Here is a 27,790-nt window from a genome sequence, read left to right on the forward strand (position 1 = left end):
TAACATTTCTAAATTAAGCATTTTAATTTGCAACCTATCATGTTTAGAATAATATATTCGTAAATCGCGGCCAGTTACCGTCACGCTGCCGACCTACCAGCTCGTCACGTCCACTGCAAATTGTGACACATACTAGCAGCCGCAGTCACCCGCGCAAGTGTGTTGCGCATTATCTTTTATTACTTACTTCATGCCTACGATATTTCCTTATTGATCATAGTATGGAGATTTCTTTCAAATATATATAAAATATATCGCTCTACTTAGCGTCACTAACGCTTCAAGTTGACACAGTGCTTATATAACGAAGGTCATGAAGAGTAGATATCACCAACCACAGTTCTAAACCGATTCTTAGTCAAACTGTTCATACAGACATACAGATTAAGTGTGAAATTGTGCCGTGAGGTGAGTTCAAAAATACATTAAATTAATACTGATGTAATATTTCAAAAAATAATAACTGTAAATTGAATTAATGAAAAAACAAACAAGCAGTCATGCAGTAACAGGAATGTAAACTTGAAACTGTTAAATATATTTGTCCAAGTTATAATTCCATATATAGTTTTTTATTCATCAAAACAATAAACACACAGTATGTCGATAATTCGAACAAAATATTAATACAGCTTGATTTAAATAAATAAAAGTTAATAATACACTTATATTATTTGTACTAGTTTTGACTGCCTTGTTGGCTTAGTGACTTGATGTAAGGCTGCAGACCCTGAGGGCCTGGGGTAATTCCCAGGTCGGGCCAATAAAAAGTTACTAGGTTTTTCTGTCAGAAAATTCTCTTGGCAAATCTCTCTTGAGATTGGCCGCAGTGATCGAAATCGGTCTATTGCCTGTATAATTAAGTTAAGTATACATTTAATGCAATTAGGTGGAATTTCGATGACGTCTCCAACGGCGCCAGGTTGGCTTTACCATGATTAAAATCAAAGTGGCCCAAAATTATTCGCATGATATAACATGACATTAAATCATAACAGCACCAGTTGCACCTTTTAAATATTATATTTCAGCATGAACCTACCACTTCTCTTTGGTGCTGGGCTGTGTTTTATATTCTGGTTATATATAAAATGGTTGAAAATCAAGAGGTACTGGGCGGACCGTGGCGTTCCTCATCTAACTCCAGTTCCAGTGCTAGGCAATCTCACATTCATCCAGAGAGAAAATGCTGTGAGTTCTGCTATGACTGTTAAACCATTGTCGTTTATTGGTATTTCGTAATAAATTAGAATAGTATTATTACCAATGCGGAGAATTATTTTATTGAATACGCAAATTCAATAAAATAATTCTTTATTCGATTAAGTTTACATTACAGGCTATTTGAATCGTCATGTATTTAATTTAATGCAAGGCTGCCAGTTTTTATTCATAAATTTTGATTCTACTGAGAATAACAGACAATAATTTTGGTAACAATTGCGTCGCAGTTGTTATAAAGATATAATAAACAGTGATAAACATGGAACATATACGCGAAAAGAAAGACAAACCCGTTACACTAAATTTCCGTCTCCACAAAATCAATTCCGTGTTTTTTTTGGCAAGGTTGTCTCTTTTATAGTGAAGTCTGCCAATAATTTTGCCAATAAAAATAACGTCCTTACTTTCTTAGTTAGGTAGGTTTATTTATTAATAAAAAACACGGTGTATGTGTTTTATTAATAAATAAACAAAAATAGATAAAAAAAAATCATTTGTTCAGGTAATATAATAATAAATTAAAATGTAATCACGGTTTTTTGTTTTTTAGGGCCTTTGGTTTCGTCGAATGAACCAACAGTTGAAAAGCCCGTACATAGGCATCTGGATCCTCTGGAGACCTGGTATCGTTATCAACTCTTCAGAAATTGCTCGCGACATCCTAATCAAGAATTTTGGCAACTTCCGGAATCGCTTCTTAAGCAGTGGCGAAACTGACCCTATCGGAGGTCTTAATTTGTTCACAGTAAATGTGAGTTATTTAAATGTACAAATGCACTTCTTCATGGACCTTTATTAATTTGATACTCATGGAATTTAATATACGAATAGGATCCTATCTGGTCCACGATGCGAAAACATCTTAGCGGCGTGTTCACAACCTCCAGGCTTAGGATTCTTCAAGACTTAATGCAAACCAAAGCTAAGGAATTGGTTCAGAGGATCCACAACGACCGCGACATTAAGATTCATCTTAAGGTAATCCGTACTAGCCTGTGAATATCCCACTGCTGGGCTAAAGGCCTCCTCTCCTTTTTGAGAAGAAGGTTTGGAGCTTATTCCACCACGCTGCTCCAGTGCGGGTTGGTGGAATACACATGTGACAGAATTTCAGTGAAATTAGACACATGCAAGTTTCCTCACGATGTTTTTCTTCACCGTATAGCACGAGATGAATTATAATCACAAATTAAGCACATGAAAATTCAGTGGTGCTTGCCCGTGTTTGAACCCACGATCATCGGTTAAGATTCACGCGTTCTTAACACTGGGCCATATCGGCTGCACTAATCACTTAATTTTATTTTGAGTATATAAAGGTGAATTGTGTTTTATTTGCATTTCTAAAATATTTAAACTAAAATGTACAGCAATATCGGTGTCTCTCTAGACGTTTTATAACTTTTGAATGCATTTTTTAATACTTGTTGGTAGGGTTAGTGCCTGTCCATTTAGTTAGGTACCATGCACTCATAATATGCTATACCGCCGAACAGCAATACTTAGTATTATTAAGTTCCAGTTTGAAGGGCGAGTGAACCAGTGTAACCGTGTAGCCGTGGAGTACCGGCTTAGAATAGTACTCCCCCAATCTCATCCCGTGGGTGTCGTAAGAGGCGACTGAGGGACGGGGAAAAGGGGGTATGGGCAGCAGCGTCCCCCCCAAAAACATCTCACCCCCCTACTGCGCTCGCCAACACGCCTGCCCAGCGCGGCGAGTATGGGCACACCCTTCTCAATGGCAGATGCGCCCAAAAAAAGGCCCCCGGTTACCGGCAAGCCCGCTAGGCCCGACCAAGGTAGCGGTCGCGGTATCGGCAGGGCAGGGGGTGCTAAGAATCACCGATTCACGGCAGGCTAGCATATAAGACGACTTCACATGGCAACGTACAATGGACGCTTGATGAGGCTGGACCATCACCTCGCCGAATTAGAAGTAGAGTTAAGTCATATAAACTGGCATATACTGGGGTTATCTGAAGTCCGAAGACAGGGGGAGGACACGATAACTCTAGAGTCCGGTAACTTACTTTACTTCCGCGAAGGTGATAACCTCTTCCAGGGTGGTGTCGGTTTCCTAGTCAAAAAGGATCTCATTAGCAGCATTGTGGAAATCAGTAGTGTGTCGAACCGGGTAGCGTACCTTGTCCTAAAACTTTCCGACAGGTATTCCCTGAAGGTCGTACAGGTATATGCGCCAACTTCGCCATACTCTGATGATGTGGTCGAAACGATGTACGAGGACATCGTGAAGGCCCTCAACGACACCTCGAAGGCCCACTACAATGTTGTTATGGGAGACTTTAATGCTAAAGTGGGAGTACAAGATAGCGGTGAATCGAAAGTCGGACCTTATGGCTTGGGCTGCAGAAATCACAGGGGGTAAATGCTGGTAAACTTTCTCGAAGCGCAGGGGCTCTTTTTGATGAATTCTTTCTTTCAAAAGAAGCCTCAGAGGAGGTGGACTTGGCGAAGCCCCGTTAACGTGACAAGGAACGAGATAGACTTTATCAATTCGAATAAAAGGCACATATTTAGAGATGAACAGGTTTAATACCGGAAGTGATCACCGCTTGGTTCGAGGCACTCTAAATATCGACTTCAAAGCCGAAAGATCGAGAATGATGAGGTCTACTCTCCGACCTACCATGCTCCAAGCTGCTCAAGGCTCCGAAAAGTTCCAAATGGAACTTCAAAATCAATTCACCGTGTTGGAAACCGTAAACAGTATTGATGAGAAAACTGACACGCTGGTCAAAATACTGCAAAACACATCCCGCAAGTGTTTTCCGCCACAGAAGAGACAACGCACCAAAACTCTCGAGCTCATGAGAAAACGACGAGAACTACCATCGTTTTTGTCAGATAAGGCCTTAAACCGAACAATAAAAACGCTGACGCGACGCGATCTCCGACGCTCCAATACCCGTGCCATCAAGGCTGCGATTGAGCAAAATCGGGGATCGAAAGTGTTCGCTCGCAAGTTTGGGAGGCCGCGTCTGACAAAAAACTTAAAACTGAAAATGGTGGGGTCGTTACCTCTAGGCCTGAGATTGTCGGAGAAGTAGAGAGGTTTTATGGGCAGTTGTTCTCTTCAAGATCGGATAAACCCGTGGGAATCAGTATTGATGACCAGCGCGCCCCTCTTATGCGCCATTAATCCGATTAGCTCCCGGTCGTTGACCAAGGAGAGATTAGGGCGGCTCTAGAACAGCTTAAAAACAACAAAGCTCCGGGAGATGACGGAATCACAACAGAGTTGCTTAAGGCAGGCGGGACTCCGGTCCTGAAAGAGCTAGCAAGCCTCTTTAATTCCGTCATCCAACATGGCAAGACCCCGGAAACGTGGAGCGGGAGTGAGGTGGTACTGTTTTTCAAGAAAGGTGATAAAACCCTCTTGAAAAACTACAGACCAATCTCCCTCCTGAGTCACGTGTATAAGCTGTTCTCAAGAGTCGTCACGAACCGTCTCGCCAGACGACTTGACGAGTTCCAGTCCCCAGAGCAAGCCGGCTTTCGATCAGGCTACAGCACCGTGGACCACATCCATACTGTTCGGCAGATTGTGCAGAAGACCGAAGAGTACAATCAGCCGCTGTGTATGGCATTTGTGGACTATGAGAAAGCCTTCGACTCCATCGAAACCTGGGCAGTGCTCGACTCATTGCAGAGATGTCATATCGATTGGAGATATATCGAGGTACTGAGATGTCTGTACAACGCCGCTACAATGACTGTCCACATCCAGGACTGTAAGACGAAGGCGATCCAACTGCGCAGTGGGGTGAGACAGGGCGATGTAATATCCCCGAAACTGTTCACCAACGCGTTGGAAGACGTTTTCAAAACGCTGGATTGGACTAGGTATGGAGTCAATGTAAACGGCGAGTACATCTCACACCTTCGATTTGCTGACGATATCGTCATCATAGCAGAGTCGCTGGAACAACTCACCGAAATGCTGCGTAGCCTAAGCGAGTCTTCCCGGTGTGTCGGTCTCGGTATGAACTTGGACAAGACCAAGGTCATGTTCAATAGGCATGTCGTGCCGGGACCGATATACGTCGAGGGGAAACCTCTCGAAGTTGTTAGTGAATATACCTACCTAGGACAGATAATACAAGTTGGTAGGATCAACTTCGAGAAGGAAGCCGATCGAAGAATTCGCTTGGGATGGGCAGCATTTGGCAACCTTCATCAAGTCCTCAAGTCGTCTATACCGCAATGTTTGAAGACGAAAGTCTTCAACCAATGCGTCTTACCTGCCATGACATACGGTGCCGAAACGTGGACACTAACTGCGGGACTAGTCCACAAATTCAAAGTCGCTCAGCGTGCTATGGAGCGAGCTATGCTCGGAGTATCTTTGAAGGATAAGATCAGAAATGAGATTATCCATTTCAACATTTTTCTTATATGTAAAATAATATTCTTCGTTCTTATTTTTTAGAGAATGTACGTAGATTACACGACCGATATAATTGGTTCATCTGCCTTTGGTGTTAAAAGCGACGCGACCCTCACAGGTGTCGGACCTCTTAGGGATGTCACAAATGACTTCGCAACATTTAACCTCTATAGAGGTATCTCATGGTTTAGCATATTCTTTTTTCCAGAAATTACCAACTTTTTTAGGTAGGTTAATATTTTTTAAATATACTATAATGTTATTAAATGTCATATATTTTTACTTTCTATGATTATATCAATTATTTTTTTTTTTTAATTTTTAATCAATAATATATCGATTCGTTCGTAACGAGTATTGTATCTTTTACACATAGTTCATTTCTAATAAGGCTCAAAGGGTAAGTTCTAAAAATAACTTTAAAGCAGATGAATAATATCTGATCTAGAATGCTTATCTGTGTTATGGTTTGTGAGCAATATAAATATATAAAATTAATTGACATTGTTAATAATACATAATTCTTGTTACAGATTTAAATATTTTCCAAGGACTGCAACGAAATATTTTAAGGAAATATTTAATTCCGTAACACGACAACGTAAAACAAATCAAAGAGATGCTAAAGATCTACTTGAAATTTTGATTAAAATTCAACAAGAAAATGAAGGTAAAATATGTAGTAGTTAGTTTATTAAGTAGAATGACAAATAAGTAACCAATTAAGAAATATTGACGATATTATAATGTCCTCCAGACCGATTTCGGACACGGCGGCCAATATCATTAGAGATTAGTCAACTGCGCAGGAGATATTATAGAACACAAGTGCGAGCGCAAACTCAGGAGTACTCTCTTTCCTAAATCTCATAATCCGATGGGACGGCAATCCAACACGACCGGAAAGAGTTCAGGTGCAGGACCAACGGCTTTACGTGCTTTCAGAGTCACGGGAGCGTACACTCTTCAACTTTCAGACTACTGAGAATTTTTGACAGGAAAAACAACATTTTACTGATTCAAACTGGGATTGGAACCCAGGACTTCAGGATCTGTAGCCTTACATATACCCGCTAGACCAACGAATTTATTTATCATAACTTTATTAGTTATCATACCTTCATTCAATTAAACTAATTAATATATTCTTTTCATTTCAGGTTACTCAGACGACGTTATAATTGCTCAAGCTGCTATTTTCTTATTCGGTGGCTTTGAAACTTCAGGAACGGCTTTGACGTTCATTACATATGAACTGGCCTATAATCCTATATTTCAGGTAAATGTATACATACGAGTATATACTTTAGTACTTCAGTAACTTTAATACTCTTTTTTATTTTAGGATAAATTATATCAAGAATTATTAGAAGCTGCGCAACAAAATGAGAGCGAAAATTTTGATACAAACATACTATCAAATTTAACATATCTTAATTGTGTTATTAAAGGTAAAATATAATTTAAAATTTATTTATTAAATACCACGACCGGCCAACGGTGGATATTGGTTGAAATGGAGTATTTCCCTGAATTAGAACCATTCAGGGAAATACTCCTGAATTTTTATGTGCTTAATTTTTGTTTATGCTTAAGCTATCTCGTGCTCGGTGGTAATGGAAAATCATGAGAAAACCTACATGTGGCGTTTGAAAATCTGCCACATGTGGATCCACCAACCGGCATTGGAATAGCTCTGAACTGATTAAGACTGAATAAGCTCAAAATCCTCTTCTTAAAATGAGAACAGGCCTTAACCCAGTTGTTGGACATTTACAGTTGACACTGCTACTTTGCTTTACTATTTGTCAACAGAGCTTAAATCCTGTTTGGGCCCATTCAGCTATAAGTGTATTAAGGATCTGTGATGACAGGCTTTCGTTCTTTTTTCTTTAGATTCAAGAAAATTTGAGCATGTTCAGGTGAGACGTTTTACTAGAATCGTATAAAATTGGTCTACGTTCAAGCGCGCATAAATCGCATGCAAGTTGCTTGAACCTTCAGACGCGCGAGTGTGATATGACTGCGAGCTAGTTCAGTACAAGGAATATAATAATAATTATAATGTATTCCCGGAAACTGAAGGATTTATAATAGCAATACAAGATCAAATCATTAACACAAGAAATTGCAGGAAATATATAATTAAATACCCTACTGTGAAAAACGATAAATGCCGCAAATGTCATAGACACCCGGTGACTATACAACATATCACAGGATATTGCATAACGCTTACATAGACTGATTACACTCACAGGCACAATCGAAATTGCATTAAATCTGGAAACAAGAAAAATTATAAATCGTACCCATAGTCCTTTCTACCACCGGTGTTATTCCTAGTCACATCCATCACAGTCTAAAATTATTGAATCTGAAAAAATCTACATACATACCATATTCTGGTTTTACTTGGTTATCGCCCATAATAGCAGCCAAAACCAGCCATGAACGGAGATATAAATATGATGAGAATAATAATAGTAATAATTAAAATAGACTTATCCTATACCGTATTCAAACGATTACATAATTGGAAAGCACCTGGTCCCGATCGAATCCATAACTACTGGTACAAGAAATTCACGCATATTCACCCCTATTTGTACACTCATATTAATAACTTTATTACAAACCCAAGCTGAATGCCTCCATATGTAACAAAAGGTATCACTTACATGCTTCCCAAAGATCTCAATGACACAGCAAATCCCTCTAAATACAGACCAATTACTTGTCTTCAAACAATTTACAAAATCATTACCGCCTGCCTTACACACACTATCTACAAACATTTAGAACAAAATACGATTTTAGAGGAACAACAAAAAGGATGTAAAAAACATAGCCAAGGTTGTAAAGAACAATTAACCATAGACACAGTTATCCTTAAACAAGCCCAAAAAATGAAAAGTAATCTATTTACAGTTTACATTGATTATAAAAAAGCATTCGATTCCGCACCACACAGCTGGTTAATAAAAATTTTACACGTTTATAAAATTAATCCACAAATTATACATTTCTTACAGCATGCTTTATTTACATGGACTGCTAAACTTACACTCAATTTACAAAATAAAACTATTGAAACAGATGAGATTAAAATAAGGCGTGGTATTTTTTATTATTAAGCCCTCTATAGTTCTACCTTGCCTTGAATCCTCTTTCTACTTTATTAAACTCTACAAATATTGGATACACACTACAATACAAAAATAGTTTGACAAATAATAACGAATCTTTAAATATTAACCACTTAATTTACATGGACGATTTAAAATTATTTTTATCTACAGAAAAGGCGTTTAAAAGTTTAATTAAGTTAACAGAAGGGTTCTCCCAAGACATTAAAATGAAATTTGGCATCGATAAATGCAAAATTAATGCAATACAGTCAGGTCAGAACCATCAAATGCATTATCAACTACAAACCGGAGAAATAAAAGATCCCTTAGGAGAAAATGATACATATAAATATTTGGGTTACAATCAGGCTAACACATCAAATTTACATATTCCAATAGAACAATCTGATAAAAAGCTCACACCATTGAACTTATAGGATATAAACACGCAAAACACTGAAAAATAGATAGATCAGCATGCTAAAATAATTGAATGGGCCCGTAAGTCACTGCACGGAAGACATCGTGAAGACCTATGCCGTAACGTTGACAAAAATGCGTCGAACGCTTGGCTGAGTCGAGGCGAGTTGTTCCCTGAGACTGAAGGGTTTATGATCACAATACAGGTTATAGAAACCCGGAATTACCAGAAATACATAATGAAAATAACAAACTTAAGCACAGATTTATGTAGACTATACAATAATGTTACGGAATCGATACAGCATATAACTGGCACATTCAAACAGATTATAAGCGCAGACACGATCAGGTTGCAAATATTGTACACCTAGAACCTGATGCCCTGAAATACAAATTATTATCTGACAGAATAGCATACTATAAATGTACATCCAATACAGTACTTGAAAATACTACTCACAAATTATACTACGACAGAGCCATATTTACAGATCGCACAGTTCACTGCAATAGACCTGATCTTACAATAGTCGACAAAGTACAAAAAACGGCCTTTTTAAAAGATATTGCCATACCCAATACACACAATCTGCAAAGCACCATAAATGAAAAACTTACAAAATACACGGAACTAAAAGAAGAAATAGCACGTATCTATCTATCTTTCTACAACTGGCGTCATACCCAAACAAATGCATACGTCCTTAAAAACTCTAAATCTCCCAAATTTTCTTTATGTTAATATGCAGGCTGTGATACTGAACAAATGCCGAATTGTGCGCAAATTACTTTCAACAGAACGTGAACGGGAAATGATTTAAAAGCCTAAGGTTTTAATAAGTATCTGCTCACTTGGCTTCGCCCCGTGAGTACGACTTAAATCCCGGCTCTTAGCCGAGCTATTAAGAATGACTAAATAATAATAATAATATCGTGGGACTTTTTTCACACACGGCCATCTGATCCCAAATTAAGCTTGTACAGAGATTGTACTATGGAAACCAGATAACTGATATACTACATATACTATTTTTCTTTTGTAAATACATACTTATATAGATAATTACACGTAGACTCAGGACAAACAGACACGTTCATGCACACAAATATCTATCCTGGGTGGGAATCGAACCCACAACCTTCGGCGTGAAAGGCAAGCATCCTCCAACCTCGCCAACTGACTCGAAATGCTCGAAGAATACTCTTCCAGCTGCGTCCAAGTAAACGCGCGATTGTTGCTGCGAGTGGACGTATTAAGAAAATATTTAAAATGGAACGTGATATACGAAAGCAGTAAGAACGTGCATACACTCTAGACTCGCACGTAAAACGTGTTATCTGGATAAGCTCTATAGGCGTAACTTGGACATTTTAATGAATGTAATAGTTCTGATATTACTGTTATATTTACAATTCATGCTTTACAAATGTGGTATGTCAAAAAATTATCATTCATATTTTGTTTATTCTTAAATACCAGTAAACGTATATGTACATACTACGGTAGCATAAATATACATACATAGGTAAAAAACCATTCAATCAAGTGAATATTTTTAATCAAATTTTCACAGAAGGTCTTCGAAAATATCCAACAATGGGTTGGATCGACAGAATAGCCGCGAAAGACTACAACATAGATGAAAAATTAACAATAGAATCTGGTACCGTTGTTTATATCAATAGTATTGGGATGCATTATGACCCTAAATACTTTCCTGAGCCTCACAAGTTCGATCCTGATAGATTTCTACCAGAAAACAAATCTAAAATCGAACCATACTCCTATCTCCCGTTTGGAGACGGACCAAGAGGCTGCATTGGTAAGAATACGTTTTTTACATTTTTTTAGTATTATAACACAAATAAACTGATATTAAAAAATAATAATATAATAAACTGTTGAAGTTTATTTTTGAATATATCGACTGTCGGAATGTCGACCTTCAAAGTAGCCAGTATTAAAGATAGTTTGATAGTTACGCTTTTTTGCTAATCAAAATATGGATTGTATGTTTTACAATTCTTTCAGTCTTCTTCTGCTGACTTCTCACCCGGTGGAATATCAGGTTGTGGTTCAAGCTCCACTTGGTTCTTCGGATCACGGCCTTATATCTATCAAAGTGCCACAGGCCAAGCTGCCGCCATCAGCGGTATGCAAACGTCGCGTTTGGCACTATAAGTCGCGATTACTATGCGTCAGTCCCTTGGAAGGAACGTTGCTTCAGTGGGAATGACCCGACAGCTAGTGCCGCTGCTGTTGCTGATGAGATCATGTTAGGAATGGAATACTACATTCCTAGCTCAGATCTCATCAATAGGGGCACGCGTAACCGTTGGTTCACTCGTGAATGTGCCGACGCTGTATCATCTAAGCAGGCGGCACATCGCGCGTGGATCAACGGCTGCATTAGCGGGGCATCTAACATTGACTCACTGAAAGCAAACTACAATAAAAATTCCAAGTCCTGTAGGAAGGCATACACGAGAGCGGATGCACAGCGCATTGTACAGATTGGTCATGACCTTATTTCGCATCCTAGGGGCTCCCGTAGCTTCTGGCGTCTGACCAAGTCTGTGCAAAACAATTTCTGCCAACCTTTGGTGCCACCGCTCAGAAATCCGGACGGATCGCTAGCTCACAGTCCGCAGGAGAAAGCCGACCTCCTGGCTAAACTCTTTGCCGACAACTCTGTGACCGATGATTATAGTGCGCAGCCACCAACAATACCTTCATGTGGCCACACGATGCCTGACATCAAAATCAGGCAACGTGATGTGCGTGCGGAGCTGCAATCACTTGATATACGGAAAGCTAGCGGTCCCGATGGAATACCAGCCATTGTGCTGAAAAAGTGCGCGGCGGAGTTGTCTCCTGTGTTAACGCGCCTGTTCCAACTTTCTCTCTCTTCGGGATGTGTGCCGGAGGCTTGGAGAAGAGCTAATGTGCAAGCGGTTCCCAAAAAAGGGGATCGGTCTGACCCGGCAAATTATCGACCAATAGCTATCACCTCAGTACTTTGTAAGGTGATGGAACGGATTTTAAACAACCAACTGATCCATTACCTAGAAGATCACTGTCTAATTAATGATCGTCAGTACGGGTTTCGACCAAAACGGTCCACAGGTGATCTTCTAGCGTACGTAACACACCTCTGGGGTGAAGCTATCGACAAGCATGGAGAATCTTTGGCTGTCAGCCTCGATATCTCCAAGGCTTTCGACAGGGTCTGGCACAGAAGTCTTCTCTCCAAGCTACCGGCATATGGTCTGCCTGCTCAGCTATGCACCTGGATTGCCAGCTTCCTACACAAGCGTAGCCTTCGTGTTTTAGTAGATGGTTGCGCTTCACAATTCTATATAGTGAATGCTGGGGTCCCCCAGGGATCTGTGCTATCTCCCACACTCTTTCTTTTGCATATCAATGATATGCTCTCTCTTGGGAACATACATTGCTATGCAGATGATAGTACAGTGCATGGTGGATACCACGGACGCGCAGTGGCTGGGCGGGCGGAAACTGAGGAGAGGCGGGAGAATCTTGTCATTGAACTCGATAGGACGTTAGAGCTCATCGCCAAATGAGGTTCTGATAATCTTGTTGAGTTTAATGCCAAGAAAACACAGGTATGCGCTCTCACAGCAAAAAAGTCACCATTTTACCCTCATCCCTCCCTTTGTGGCACACCGCTGATGATACAAAGCTTAATCGCCATGCTGGGGATGGACGTTCGCTGCAACCTTAGTCCAAGGGATTACATTGAGGCTGTTATAAAAACAGCTTCACGAAAACTCGGAGTTCTGAACAAGGTGCGGCGTTTTTTCACGCCACAACAACTGTGCCTGTTATACAAAACACAGGTACGGTCTTGCGTTGAATATTGCTCGCACCTTTGGGATGGCTCCGCTAAGTACTTACTGGAGGCCTTGGACCGGTTGCAGCGACGTGCAGTGCGCATTATTGGCGACGTAAAGGTCACAAACACCCTTGAACCTTTACAATTGCGTCGCGAGATAGCAGCACTGAGCGCTTTCTATGGACTGTATCACGGCGAGTGCTCTGAGAAATTATTCTCTCTAATTCCTGCTTCCTCCTTTCTTCTTAAGTCCACGCGAGTTGGTTCTCGATGTCACCGCCTAACTGTGACATCAATTCCATCGCGCACAAAGAAATTTGTCAACTCCTTTCTTTGTCGCACTACCAAAAAATGGAATTCCTTACCAGCTCATGTGTTCCCCTCCTCTTACAACCCGGGTTCCTTCAAACGAGGCGTGAAGAGGCATCTTGCGGGCCGGCAAGGCGGGGACGGCTAGTACAGAACGTTCTTCCCGACTGTACTGGCCGTCGTCGCGTTTGGACTCTACTACCACTTACCATCGGGTGGAGTAGAGTCATTTGCCATCCCGGGGCATATAAAAAAAAAAAAAAAACAAAAGAAACATTTATTTTATCTTATTTATTGCTGTAGTAACATAATTTAAATCTCGTATCATCATCAACTACTGGCAACTACTTTATATAACTATATAAGGCCGCAGATTGTCGGTTCATCGCCGATCGTTCAAAACTCGAGTCGGGCCAGTAAAAATTAAATGGGTTTTCTGTTGAAATATTCTCTATCTGATGTTTCGAAGTACCCGTACCGTGAAAAGCACGTTACGCATTATTCTGCGTAGTTGCGTGCGGGATTGCTGTCCATATTGACAATGTGTGTATATGAACGGATTCGGAGTAGTACTATTCAGCGTTTTGTCGAATCTTTATTGTCTGATAAATAATTTTGTACTAAAAATAATAAAATATAATGCTACTAGATTAAAATGTTACCAAATATACACTCTATTCTTAACAATATTTCGGAAGCAATTTTACCAGATTATTAGGATGAATACTGTTGTATTCGTACTTATAATACTTAGTGAATTTATGAAAATTAATTTTCCGTATTCGTTTACGTGTTTTTTTTTCTATATTTCAGGCAAAAGATTCGCTTTTATGACAATGCAATTTGCCTTGGCGTCAGTCCTACTTAATTACAACATAAAACCTTGTCCGAACATGCCCAAGCCTGCAGATATTAAGATGGATAAGTGTGGGTTATTGTTACTGCCCGGAGAAACGTTGAACGTTGAATTCATTCCAAGAAAATAATATAAGCTAATGATATTTATTAGCATTATTTAAATAAACATCTGATAAAAGGTTTGACTTGGTTTTATTTATTCAAAGAAGCCAGGCGAGGGAGGTAACTGTTGAATTAATTTATGAAGTGAGATTCAGTTTCGTGTGAGAAATTTTCTCAAGACATTAATATAATGTAGCGTAATCAATAAATAATAAAAATATTAAATAATTTGTTTGTAAAGCGAATATACAAACATAATTTGTTAGTGGAGAGTTGATGGATCGGCCGCAGCCCGTTCCCATTGTCTTCGGAACGTCTACGTCACAGAGGGGCAGTGCTTGAGCTGATGCACCGTCAGTCAGCTGTACGCCACGCGCTAAACAACTCACTTTGTTTCTGTTCTGTCATAATCTCGCAATCAACAACTATAGCTGATATCATCATTAAGCAAGCATCGACAACTAGTGTCTCTGAGTAAATCTGTGTTGTGTCTTTAAATAAACTGTTCCGTTTATAAACTTTTTTCTTCACATCTAACTCACTCAACACTCCTCCTGCTATAACCTACGCTATAATAATATCCATTGAGTTTTTGATTTTGTCTTTTGTGTTAATATCAAGTATATCTTCAACTATTAAATATTTTTTTCATGTAATTCAAGTGATTATATCGCCCTAAAACTGTGTATTGATTGAACCTTTATTCAAGGCATATAAAGTTAATTTAATTATTTTATTGTAAACACGGAAAAAGCTATGTTTATGAATCTACACGCGTAGTGTTGTTGTGATTTACTTTTGTTATTATTATTTTATAATGAATTTAATTTCATAACATGACTCATAGCCATCAATATTAAAAATAAATTTCGATGGTTGCCGGTTCAGAAAAAAAAAATATCATTCAGTATTGCATGTGGTTAATTGGTGATAATTATTTAAATATTTACAATAGAAAAAAACACTGATTGATGGTACTTGAATGTGTTACGAGTACAAAAAAATTATAAAACATATATTTTAACTGAAACTAACGTCTTTTCATCATTATGATTTCTTAAACAATTTCGGCCACGGTAGCCAATCTCAAGAGAGATTAGTCGACTGCGCAAGACATATTATAGTGCACAAGTGTGTATATAACAGCCGAATGACTTTTCATTAGCCCGACGTGGGATTTGCACCCCATCTGCAAGATTCAGTTTTAAGTCCACTCAAAGAAAAAGAAGTTACGATTTATTTTACTATAAGTTTCTTAGTAACTTCACAAGTTAGCTTGTACCTAACTTTTGGATTATTAATTAACACTGACCTTGCGCAATAATAACTAAGAAAAATGCCTAATACAGCCATAAGCGTAGAAAAGGTAAAAGAAATGAATACTCGCGTGACTCACGTTCCAGAAATCGGTTAACGTCGTTGGAGGAATATACCGTTTACCTCAACGAGGGGTGGTGGAGCATCGGGACTCTCCGAATTGCCTTCGCCAGGGCGTTCCGTGAGTGCTGCCACGAAAAACGGTGCTGGTGCAAACGGTATCATTGATATGATACGATCTATCAATACTACGGTGAGATCCAACCAATATTTGAATTCCAATTTCGATCATAGCATAAAAAATTTATGCGAGAAGGTAGATCGCGCTAAAATTTAAAGCGAATAGTGATATTGAGTGTTTATATCGCATTTGTAATTGCTTGAACACGACCCGTGCTCAATTGGTTGATTGGATTGATATTGGCATTGTAGTGATAAAGTATGTAATACTATTGTATGTTAATAAAGGAATAAGCTAATAGGTTTCAGGCCTTAATCTAGCAAAGTTGCATGTACAAGAAATACTACTGTTGAATATTTCTTTGTACATCAAATGTTCTACAAATAAAATAAGATTTTTTTAGTGAAGGAATTTGATTTGTTTTTTAATTTAATATTACAATATAGCATTTTGTATAAAGCGTGGTTAGTCAACAATAGTGAGAGTATGTACAGATATGTGTGCCTGGCACAAAGATTGGTGTCCCGAAGTGTTTATTGGCTCGTGGATTGAGAGTATAAGGAAAAGACTGTACTAGCCTTACAAGTCAGTTTGTAGCGTTGACGGTTAGTCAAGTCGCTCTTAGTGGAAAATTTTCATTAGCCACTGCTAACGAATGAATATTGTGTCTCAAGTCGCTCCAGACTTCAACAGATACGGGTTTCTCTATTAAATTAAAGAAGTGACTTTTTAGCAATCAATATAGAACTCTTAGGTTGCACTATCAGTCAAGTTCAGGTACAGGTACGAACAATCAGAAAGGTAGGATCCATAATGGATTAGATTTATTTAATTACGGAGCAAATTTATCGATTAGCTAGCTGTGCCCGTGGTTTTACCCGCGTGTAACTTGAAGAGATCACTGTCATCATACTATTATTAATTTACGTTTGTATTTAATTTAGGCTTTATTTATATTAAAAAAAAACATGACAAAACTGAATAAATATATGCCAACGAAATGAGGCTAGCCTATAAACTTTAATTTACAAAGTTATTTACAAACCGAAAATAAACGCGTATGTATGTGTGTGGTGACTAAGCCTGTATATTATGTTTAAAGCAAATAAATGGAATTGAATTGGATAGAATTGTCAAAGCTATGAATGGTGCTAAAAATAGGCTATGGTCTTGTCTCGATATTAATCACATAATTATTATGAAAGCATAGGAATTAATATTTTATAAAAACGACATTGCAAATGGTGCGTTGTTTTGGAACAGATTTTATTACCATATTAAAAGAGTACTGTTCTGGAGTCCTTACAACGGTGCCAAATCGTTTTGCGATACATCCAAGTGCTGACGTTGCTGCATGACACTACTGTTATGACCGTCAAAGTACAAAATCAGCAGTCTGACCCTTAATGCATCGAGGAGTGAGACATGGGGATTTCATTTCCCCGAAATTGTTCACTAATGCATTAGAGGATACGTTCAAGACGCTGCACTGAGAATGGCGAGGCATAAAAATAAACGGCGAGTGCCTTTCACACGAGATTTGCAGACGATATCGTCATAGTGGTAGAAACCGTGCACGACAAGCAGTATATGCTGAGCATAATGGCTGATTCATCTGTTCAAATTGGTTTCCAGATGAACTTGGACAAAACCAAGATAATGTCTCTTAATCTATTCTTCTCAAAGAACTCTTAACCGAGTTCCTCTGGATGTTGTTCAGGAGTATTGGGGAAACTTTGTAGTTGGATCGAAACAGCTTTGAGAAGTGAGCATGCAGAAGAATACAGCTGGGCTGGGCAGCGTATAGGAAACTTGGTCAAGTCTTTTCGTGACAAATACCGCAATTCTTGAAGACTGAAGTCTTCAACAAATGCGTCTTACCGGTTTTGACTTACAGAGCAGAGACGTGGACACTGACAGTGCGTTTGGTCTACCATTTTAAGGTCGCTCAGAGAGCTGTGCAAAAGGGCTATGCTCGAAGTTTTTCTGAAAGATCGAATCCCAAATCCGAGGTGATCCGACATAGAGCCAAGGTTGTCGACGTAACCCAAAGGATTAGTAAACTGAAGCTGAAGTGGCAGTGGGCTGGACACATATGTCGTAGAACCGACAACCGTTGGAGTAGACGTGGAGTGACAATATACACAAACAAGCTGGCAGTCTTGGAGACTCAGAGCTGAAGATGGAGCTCAGTGGCATGCCATTAGAGAGGCCGATGTCTAACAGTGGCTGATGAAGTGTTGATGATGATGATGACAAAAGTTTATAGTTAACCTTATGAGGTAGACATATAGCAAAACCAAAATTATAATGTTATGCCTTAGTAAATCGTGGGGTCGTTACCTCTAGGCCTGAGATTGTCGGAGAAGTAGAGAGGTTTTATGGGCAGTTGTTCTCTTCAAGATCGGATAAACCCGTGGGAATCAGTATTGATGACCAGCGCGCCCCTCTTATGCGCCATTAATCCGAGGAGCTCCCGGTCGTTGACCAAGGAGAGATTAGGGCGGCTCTAGAACAGCTTAAAAACAACAAAACTCCGGGAGATGACGGAATCACAACAGAGTTGCTTAAGGCAGGCGGGACTCCGGTCCTGAAAGAGCTAGCAAGCCTCTTTAATTCAGTCATCCAACATGGCAAGACCCCGGAAACGTGGAGCGGGAGTGAGGTGGTACTGTTTTTCAAGAAAGGTGATAAAACCCTCTTGAAAAACTACAGACCAATCTCCCTCCTGAGTCACGTGTATAAGCTGTTCTCAAGAGTCGTCACGAACCGTCTCGCCAGACGACTTGACGAGTTCCAGCCCCCAGAGCAAGCTGGCTTTCGATCAGGCTACAGCACCGTGGACCACATCCATACTGTTCGGCAGATTGTGCAGAAGACCGAAGAGTACAATCAGCCGCTGTGTATGGCATTTGTGGACTATGAGAAAGCCTTCGACTCCATCGAAACCTGGGCAGTGCTCGACTCATTGCAGAGATGTCATATCGATTGGAGATATATCGAGGTACTGAGATGTCTGTACAACGCCGCTACAATGACTGTCCACATCCAGGACTGTAAGACGAAGGCGATCCAACTGCGCAGTGGGGTGAGACAGGGGGATGTAATATCCCCGAAACTGTTCACCAACGCGTTGGAAGACGTTTTCAAAACGCTGGATTGGACTAGGTATGGAGTCAATGTAAACGGCGAGTACATCTCACACCTTCGATTTGCCGACGATATCGTCATCATAGCAGAGTCGCTGGAACAACTCACCGAAATGCTGCGTAGCCTAAGCGAGTCTTTCCGGTGTGTCGGTCTCGGTATGAACTTGGACAAGACCAAGGTCATGTTCAATAGGCATGTCGTGCCGGGACCGATATACGTCGAGGGGAAACCTCTCGAAGTTGTTAGTGAATATACCTACCTAGGACAGATAATACAAGTCGGTAGGATCAACTTCGAGAAGGAAGCCGATCGAAGAATTCGCTTGGGATGGGCAGCATTTGGCAACCTTCATCAAGTCCTCAAGTCGTCTATACCTCAATGTTTGAAGACGAAAGTCTTCAACCAATGCGTCTTACCTGCCATGACATACGGTGCCGAAACGTGGACACTAACTGCGGGTCTAGTCCACAAATTCAAAGTCGCTCAGCGTGCTATGGAGCGAGCTATGCTCGGAGTATCTTTGAAGGATAAGATCAGAAATGAGATTATCCGGAAAAGAACCGGAGTCACCGACATAGCTTGCAAAATTAGCAGGCTGAAGTGGCAGTGGGCTGGTCACGTATGTCGTAGGACCGATGGCCGTTGGAGCAGACGAGTCCTAGAGTGGAGACCGCGAATCGGCAAGCGCAGCGTAGGGCGCCCTCCAGCCAGGTGGACCGACGACCTTAAGAAGGTGGCGGGCACCAACTGGATGCGGAAGGCGGAGGACAGGGAGCTTTGGCGCACCTTGGGAGAGGCCTATGTTCAGCAGTGGACAACGATTGGCTGTTGATTTTTTTTTGATTTGCCTTAGTAAATAAGCTTAACAATCTGTAATCCATATGTCAACTTATGTTTTATGTTTGTGTGTTTAAATATATTATTATTATTATTATATCTACGCATGTGCGAGTTAACCAATTAATACCAGAATAAGCTGAACTCTATTTAATATGATTGATCGTATAGATCTGAGTTCATTTTGCATTGGAAGAAGGAGTTTGGATTCTATAGCAATGCATCGAATGAATGTTCGACGTGACTTTAAATTGACATAGCTTTATTATTTATAAATCAATTGAAATGACACAAAGTGAAGTTAGCCACAATACATTGTAAGAAATCGCACTCAAATCCGTTAAGCCGTATCTAGGATTGAGACAGATTTATTATAATTATAGATTTGGTGTGCTAATTAGTAATTTGAATTGAAACACTGTCTAGAATTGAATGACCATTGTTTTGAAACGAGAATTCTGTTGGTTTGTTAAACGTAATCCTGTGTTAATATAATAAAAGGACTTATATTCGTCATTGATTGATAAAATGTTTTATTTAAACAGAAAGCTGTTACGTTTTTCGAAGGATGGATTGAAAGAATTATCGCTTTGTCCTAGTGTTTCGTAAAACGGGATGTATGTCATGCAGGTTGGTCGGTTGTCAGGCGTCAAGTGTGAAAAAATATAAGACGGGTGCCTATTTTATTATGGTTTTACCCCCTTGGTCTCTTGGTCTCTTGCTCTCAGGACAGTGCCAGTGCCGGCCGTGCGCACTGACTGATTTAATAAAATCAACAAATTGGACGACAATGGCGGCCATTAAAATAGCAATCCATTTGAATTGAAATATATATATATATATATATATATATATATATGATAAATAATTAGCCCTCATATAGCCCTCACTTAGCGTACTTTTTCAGTTCTTCTTGATATAATCTATATTGTTCCGTTCACGTAACAGTTACAGTCTATGAATATCCCACTGCTGGGCTAAGGCCTCTTCTCTTTTTTTTAGAAAAATAAAATTTCTAAATTAAGCATTTTAATTTGTTACTACCTATCATGCTTAGAATAATATATTCGTGAGTCTCGACCAGTTACCGTCACGCTGCCGACCTACCAGCTCGTCACATCCACTGCAAATTGTGACACATTCAAGCAGCCACAGTCACCCGCGCACGTGTGTTGCGCATTATCTTTTATTACTTACTTCTCCGCTACGAGATTTCCTTATCGATCATAGTATGGAGATTTCTTTAATAGTTAAATTACCTATTAGATAAAAAGGTGGCTTTACCATAACATACTGTTAACTTGCATCCCTTTTTTAACGATAGAAATTGTACATTTATGTAAATATACAATAAAGATGATAAAATGTTTTGTAAATGATAAAAAGGATATTTATCATTCAGGCTATAGATAACTGTGATAACATTTGGACAGTCTCGATGGTATTGTAGTTTCTATCTTATAAGATATAGATTACCAAGGTTATGGGTTCAAAACCAAGTTTAGACTAATGAACCTTTTATTGGGGTGGGGTTATCTATTAGCATGATAGCATTCCGTCGGAAGTGTGTGATGTACTCGCCGTTTACGTCAATTTCATAATCAGCTTAATACAGCGGCTTAAAGAGTTCTTTCAATATACTGGTGACCAGTTTCGGGGATATAAGCAGAGTTATGCCCGCCCTGTCGAATCCTCTGCGCAGTTAAATCGCCTTCATCTTGTAGCGCTGGATTTGATATGTGTTATATATGTACCTTAGTCATCAACAGTGATTTTCACTGATTAGCTCGATTGTCTATGTCTAGAGTTCTTGATAACTCTAGACATATTTCGCTATTTTCATGTTCTCTTTTTATTTATTTTTTATTATTTGCATATTTTTAGTCATCATATTTTTTAAACATTATTCGAACTGCAAAAAAACAGGTTCACTTAATATCTATTAAAATTCCGCTTTTCAAATATATTATCATCAAAAACATATCACTCTACTTAGCATCATTAATGCTTCAAGTGGACACAGTGCTTACGTAACGAAGGTCATCAAGAGTAGATATCACCAACAACAGTTCTAAACCAATTCTAAGTCAAACTGTACATACAGACATTAAGTGTGACATTGTGTCGTGAGGTGAGTTCAAAAATACATTAAATTAATACTGATGTAATATTTCAAAAAATAATAACTGTAAATTGAATTACTGAAAAAACAAACAAGCAGTCATGCAGTCACAGAAATGTAAACTTGAAACTGTTAAATATATTTGTCCAAGTTATAATTCTATGGCTTTTTATTATATAGTTTTTTATTCATCAAAACAATAAACACACAGTATGTCGCTAATTCGAAACGAAATAATACACTTATATTATTTATACTAATTTTGACTGCCCTGTTGGCTTAGTGACTTGATGTAAGGCTGCAGACCCTGAGGTCCTGGGGTATTTCCCAGGTCGGGCCAATAAAAAGTTACTAGGTTTTTCTGTCAGAAAATTCTCTTGGTAAATCTCTCTTGTATAATTAAGTTAAGTATACATTTAATGCAATTAGGTGGAATTTCGATGACGTCTCCAACGGCGCCAGGTTGGCTTTACCATGATATCAAAGTGGCCCAAAATGACTCGCATGATATAACATGACATTAAATCATAACAGCACCAGTTGCACCTTTTAAATATTATATTTCAGCATGAACCTACCACTTCTCTTTGGTGCTGGGCTGTGTTTTATATTCTGGTTATATATAAAATGGTTGAAAATCAAGAGGTACTGGGCGGACCGTGGCGTTCCTCATCTAACTCCAGTTCCAGTGCTAGGCAATCTCACATTCATCCAGAGAGAAAATGCTGTGAGTTCTGCTATGACTGTTAAACCATTGTCGTTTATTGGTATTTCGTAATAAATTAGAATAGTATTATTACCAATGTGGAGATACGCAAATTCAATAAAATAATTCTTTATTCGATTAAGTTTACAAGGCCATTTGAATCGTCATGTATTGAATTTAATGGAAGGCTACCACCGTTTCGAAATTTTGATTCATGAAATTGGTGTGTCGCACTGATACAAAAATAATACTAGCTTATAACGTCCTTACTTTCTTATTTAGGTAAGAATATACCGTATCTTTTATTAATAAGTAATTAAAAATAGATATTTTTCATTTGCTTATGTAATATAATAATAAATTAAAATGTAATCACGGTTTTTTCTTTTTTAGGGCCTTTGGTTTCGTCGAATGAACCAACAGCTGAAAAGCCCGTACATAGGTATCTGGATCCTCTGGAGACCTGGTATCGTCATCAACTCTTCAGAAATTGCTCGCGACATCCTAATCAAGAATTTTGGCAACTTCCGGAATCGCTTCTTAAGCAGTGGCGAAACTGACCCTATCGGAGGGCTTAATTTGTTCACAGTAAATGTGAGTTATTTAAATGTACAAATGCACTTCTTCATGCACCTTTATTAATTTGATATTCATGGCATTTAATATACGAATAGGATCCTATCTGGTCCACGATGCGAAAACATCTTAGCGGCGTGTTCACAACCTCCAAGCTTAGGATTCTTGAAGATTTAATGCAAACCAAAGCTAAGGAATTGGTTCAGAGGATCCACAACGATCGCGACATTAAGATTCATCTTAAGGTAATCCGTACCAGCCTGTGAATATCCCACTGCTGGGCTAAAGGCCTCCTCTCCTTTTTGAGAAGAAGACTTGGAGCTTATTCCACCACGCTGCTCCAGTGCGGGTTGGTGGAATACACATGTGACAGAATTTCAGTGAAATTAGACACATGCAAGTTTCCTCACGATCTTTACGGTTTCATCTCGTGCTTTACGGTGAAGAAAAATTCACCGTAAAGCACGAGATGAATTATAATCACAAATTAAGCACATGAAAATTCAGTGGTGCTTGCCCGTGTTTGAACCCACGATCATCGGTTAAGATTCACGCGTTCTTAAAACTGGGCCATATCGGCTGCACTAATCACTTAATTTTATTTTGAGTATATAAAGGTGAATTGTGTTTTATTTGCATTTCTAAAATATTTAAACTAAAATGTACAGCAATATCGGTGTCTCTCTAGACGTTTTATAACTTTTGAATGCATTTTTTAATACTTGTTGGTAGGGTTAGTGCCTGTCCATTTAGTTAGGTACCATGCACTCATAATATGCTATACCGCCGAACAGCAATACTTAGTATTATTAAGTTCCAGTTTGAAGGGCGAGTGAACCAGTGTAATTAGAGGCACATAACATATTAGTTCCCAAGGTATGTGGCTCATGTGCTATGTAAGGATTGTTTAATATTACTTATAATGCAAGAGTCTATGATTGGTGGTAACAACTTACCATCAAGTGGCCTAATACTAAAAACAAAAATATGAGATTTAAGGTATTCTATCTTTTGTATCTAACGCACGCTTACACAGCAGTAATTCTATAATAGTCATCAGTCGTTTGCCTATGCCATTTATTTGTGGCAACGTAGTTCGAGCATGTACCACAAACCGTACACACAAAGAAATTTGGTACATTTTTATCGTCTGCTAGATAAAAGCTGTCTTCTTGATATCTTCTCCTTCGTAGAAATGCTTCGATTTTTCTACTACCAAATCTAAATATTTAGATCCAATGATTGACAAGCAATAACGAATTACCTATATTATACTTCTAAAAGTTGGAATAGACTACTTCAATATTCATAGACAATGTTTACTGTTACATGCAACAGAACATTCAAAACGAAATTCAGTTTCTCCAGACACCTTCGACACTATATTCGGAACTAGCAAGACTGGTACGTAAAGGAAGCAATAAAAAACATTTTTCTTCTATGTAAAATAATATTTTTCTTTCTTATTTTTTAGAAAATGTACATAGATTATACGACCGATATAATTGGTTCATCTGCGTTTGGTGTTAAAAGCGACGCGACCCTCACAGGTGTCGGACCTCTTAGGGATGTCACAAATGACTTCGCAACATTTACCCTCTATAGAGGCATTTCATGGTTTAGCATATTCTTTTTTCCAGAAATTACCAACTTTTTTAGGTAGGTTAATATTTTTTAAATATATAATATTATTACATGTTATATTTTCACTTTCTATGACTATATTGTTTTTCTTTTAAATTTTTAATCAATAATGTATCGATTCGTTCGTAACGAGTGTTGTATCTTTTTAATTGTATTTACTCGTATAAGTTTAAATAGTTCATTTCTAATAAGGCTCAAGGCTAAGTTTAAAAATAACTATAAAACAGATGAATAATATCTGACCTAGATAGGCCTGCTTATCTGTGTTGTTGTTTTTGTGCAATATAAATATATGAAATTAATTGAAATTGATAATAATTCATTATTCTTATTACAGATTCAAATTATTTCCTACGGCTGCAACGAGATACTTTAAGGAAATATTTAATTCCGTAAAACGACAACGTAAAACAAATCAAGGAGATGCTAAAGATCTCCTTGAAATTTTGATTAAAATTCAACAAGAAAATGAAGGTAAAATATGTAGTAGTTAGTTTATTAAGTAGAATGACAAATAAGTAACCAATTAAAAAATATTAACGATATTATAATGTCTTCCAGACCGATTTAGAGCACGGCGGCCAATCTCATGAGAGATTAGCCAACTGCGCATGAGATATTATAGAGCACAAGTGCGAGCGCAAACAAAGGAGCACTCTCTATTCCCTAACTCTCATAATCTGATGGGACGGTAAGAAACTCTCACTTTTCGACAGAAAAACTTAATAACTTTTTACTGGCTCGAACTGGGATTTGAACCCAGGACTTCCGGATCTGTAGCCTTTCATATACCCGCTGCACCAAAGAGGCAATCAACGATATTAAAATTATATATAGTTATCATACCTTCATTCAATTAAACTTATTAATATATTCTTCCAATTTCAGGTTATTCAGACGACCTTATAATTGCTCAAGCTGCTATTTTCTTACAAGGTGGCTTTGAAACTTCAGGAACGGCTTTGATGTTCATTACATATGAACTGGCTTATAATCCTATATTACAGGTAAATGTAATACATACGAGTATATATTTAAAGTGCTTAAAGCTCAAAGATGTATGTAATACACCAAACTACTATAATTTTATTCAAAACAATCTTAGCATTCAAAATTCATATTTTTTAAGACAAGTTTGCAATCATTTTTCTTTTTTCATTAATAATTGGATCTGCTCTTTATTCGGGCGTAAACATTAGATATACTATTAGAATTCATAACTTTTAGATATTAAATGTAGTTTATTCTTGCGATTTTATTTGTATAATTTTATTAATTATATTCCTCTAAGGTGTTATTAGCTCAATGGAGCAAAACCGTAGATCACCGTTTTAAAAGTTTCATTGAAGAAGTGAGTGCCCTTGCCCAGTAACTTTAATACTCTTTTTGATTTTAGGATAAATTATATCAAGAATTATTCGAAGCCGCGCAACAAAATGAAAGTGAAAATTTTGATACAAACATACTATCAAATTTAACATTTCTCAATTGTGTTATTAAAGGTAAAATATATTTATCAAATACCACCACCGGCTACCAGTGGCCATTGGTTAAAATTGGTTCTAATTCAGGCAAGTTCTTCTGAATTTTTATGTGCTTAATTTGTGTTTATGCCTTACTTGTTTTTTTCCACGCAGTGGAAACTTTCATAAAGGTAACCCGGCTCAGGTACTGTTAAATTTACAATCCATGCTTTACAAATTCGGTATGTCAGAAAATTATCATCAACATTTTGCTTATTCTTAAATAAAAGTAAACATAGTACGTAGGTAGCATAAATATACATACATAGGTAAAAAACCATTCAACCATTCAATCAAGTGAATATTTTTAATGAAATTTTTACAGAAGGTCTTCGAAAATATCCAACAATGGGTTGGCTTGACAGAATAGCCACGAAAGACTACAAAATAGATGAAAAATTAACAATAGAATCTGGTACCGTTGTTTATATCAATAGTATTGGGATGCATTATGATCCTAAATACTTTCCTGAGCCTCACAGGTTCGATCCTGATAGATTTCTACCAGAAAACAAATCTAAAATCGAACCATACTCCTATCTCCCATTTGGAGACGGACCAAGAGGCTGTATTGGTAAGAATATGTTTTTCGCATTTTTTTAGTATTATAACACAAATTAACTGATAATAAACTGTTGAAGTTGATTTTTGAGTATATCGACTTTGGAATACATCGACCTTCAAAGTAGCCAGTATTTAAGATTAAGCACGAAGGTTTAATCTACTAGGAAGTCTACGAAAACTTGATAGTTACGCTTTTTTGCTAATCAAAATATGGATTGTACGTTTTACAAAAAAAAAAAAACATTTATTTCATCTTATTTATATTTCGGAAGTAATTTTAACACATTATTAGAATTAATACTATTGTACTCGTACTTAAAATACTTAGTGAATTTATGAAAATTAATTTTCCGTATTCGTTTACGTGTCTTTTTTTCAATATTTCAGGCAAAAGGTTCGCTTTTATGACAATGCAATTTGCCTTGGCGTCAGTCGTACATAATTACAACATCAAACCTTGTCCGAACATGCCTAACCCTGCAGATATTAAGATGGATAAGTGTGGGTTATTGTTACTGCCCGGAGAAACGTTGAACGTTGAATTCATTCCAAGAAAATAAATATTTATTAGCATTATTTAAATAAACATTTGACAAAAGGTTTGACTTTTTTTTTAAGATTTTAAGTTTAAGAAGTCAGGCGAGCGAGGTAACTGTTGAATTAATTTATGAAGTGAGATTCAGTTTCGTGTGAGAAATTTTCTCAAGACATTAATATAATGTAGCGTAATCAATAAATAATAAAAATATTAAATAATTTGTTTGTAAAGCGAATATACAAACATAATTTGTTAGTGGAGAGTTGATGGATAGGCCGCAGCCCGTTTCCATTGTCTTCGGAACGTCTACGTCACAGAGG

The 27,790-nt window shown here is 38.0% G+C and overlaps 2 protein-coding genes across 6 annotated transcripts in view; both read left to right on the forward strand.

Moving 5' to 3' along the window:
* LOC126773234 (cytochrome P450 6k1-like) overlaps window positions 1-27,532 on the forward strand; it is a 43,599-nt gene extending 16,067 nt beyond the window's left edge. The window contains exons 1-11 of one of the 5 annotated variants that reach the window (XM_050493991.1): window positions 21,607-21,928; window positions 22,487-22,646; window positions 23,019-23,219; window positions 23,300-23,446; window positions 24,540-24,605; window positions 24,676-24,860; window positions 25,183-25,319; window positions 25,734-25,852; window positions 26,242-26,416; window positions 26,694-26,942; window positions 27,320-27,532. In XM_050493991.1, coding sequence (XP_050349948.1) covers window positions 22,488-22,646; window positions 23,019-23,219; window positions 23,300-23,446; window positions 24,540-24,605; window positions 24,676-24,860; window positions 25,183-25,319; window positions 25,734-25,852; window positions 26,242-26,416; window positions 26,694-26,942; window positions 27,320-27,492 — 1,611 coding nt within the window. In that variant the 5' untranslated portion in view covers window positions 21,607-21,928; window position 22,487 and the 3' untranslated portion in view covers window positions 27,493-27,532. Of the gene's footprint in view, window positions 1-21,606; window positions 21,929-22,465; window positions 22,647-23,018; window positions 23,220-23,299; window positions 23,447-24,539; window positions 24,606-24,675; window positions 24,861-25,182; window positions 25,320-25,733; window positions 25,853-26,241; window positions 26,417-26,693; window positions 26,943-27,319 lie in introns of those variants that run through there. The other 4 variants (XM_050493993.1, XM_050493995.1, XM_050493996.1 and 1 more) reach the window with 4 other exon arrangements.
* LOC126773313 (cytochrome P450 6k1-like) lies at window positions 232-14,392 on the forward strand. Its single transcript, XM_050494145.1, has 10 exons — window positions 232-408; window positions 1,032-1,191; window positions 1,775-1,975; window positions 2,056-2,202; window positions 5,675-5,859; window positions 6,166-6,302; window positions 6,793-6,911; window positions 6,978-7,083; window positions 10,761-11,009; window positions 14,166-14,392. Exons 2-10 carry the CDS (start codon window positions 1,033-1,035, stop codon window positions 14,336-14,338), a joined length of 1,476 nt encoding a protein of 491 aa, XP_050350102.1. The 5' UTR covers window positions 232-408; window position 1,032; the 3' UTR covers window positions 14,339-14,392.
* Window positions 27,533-27,790: the final 258 nt, after the last annotated feature.

Source organism: Nymphalis io, chromosome 14 (genome assembly GCF_905147045.1).
Source record: "Nymphalis io chromosome 14, ilAglIoxx1.1, whole genome shotgun sequence".
Taxonomy (NCBI): domain Eukaryota; kingdom Metazoa; phylum Arthropoda; class Insecta; order Lepidoptera; family Nymphalidae; genus Nymphalis; species Nymphalis io.

Excerpts from the sequence above, each read along its gene's own strand:
- LOC126773313 (XM_050494145.1), top strand. The coding sequence starts at position 1,033 with ATGAACCTACCACTTCTCTTTGGTGCTGGGCTGTGTTTTATATTCTGG. Across the intron at positions 5,860-6,165 it reads GAAATTACCAACTTTTTTAG|ATTTAAATATTTTCCAAGGA; the intron begins GTAGGTTAATAT and ends TTCTTGTTACAG. Across the intron at positions 11,010-14,165 it reads CGGACCAAGAGGCTGCATTG|GCAAAAGATTCGCTTTTATG; the intron begins GTAAGAATACGT and ends TCTATATTTCAG.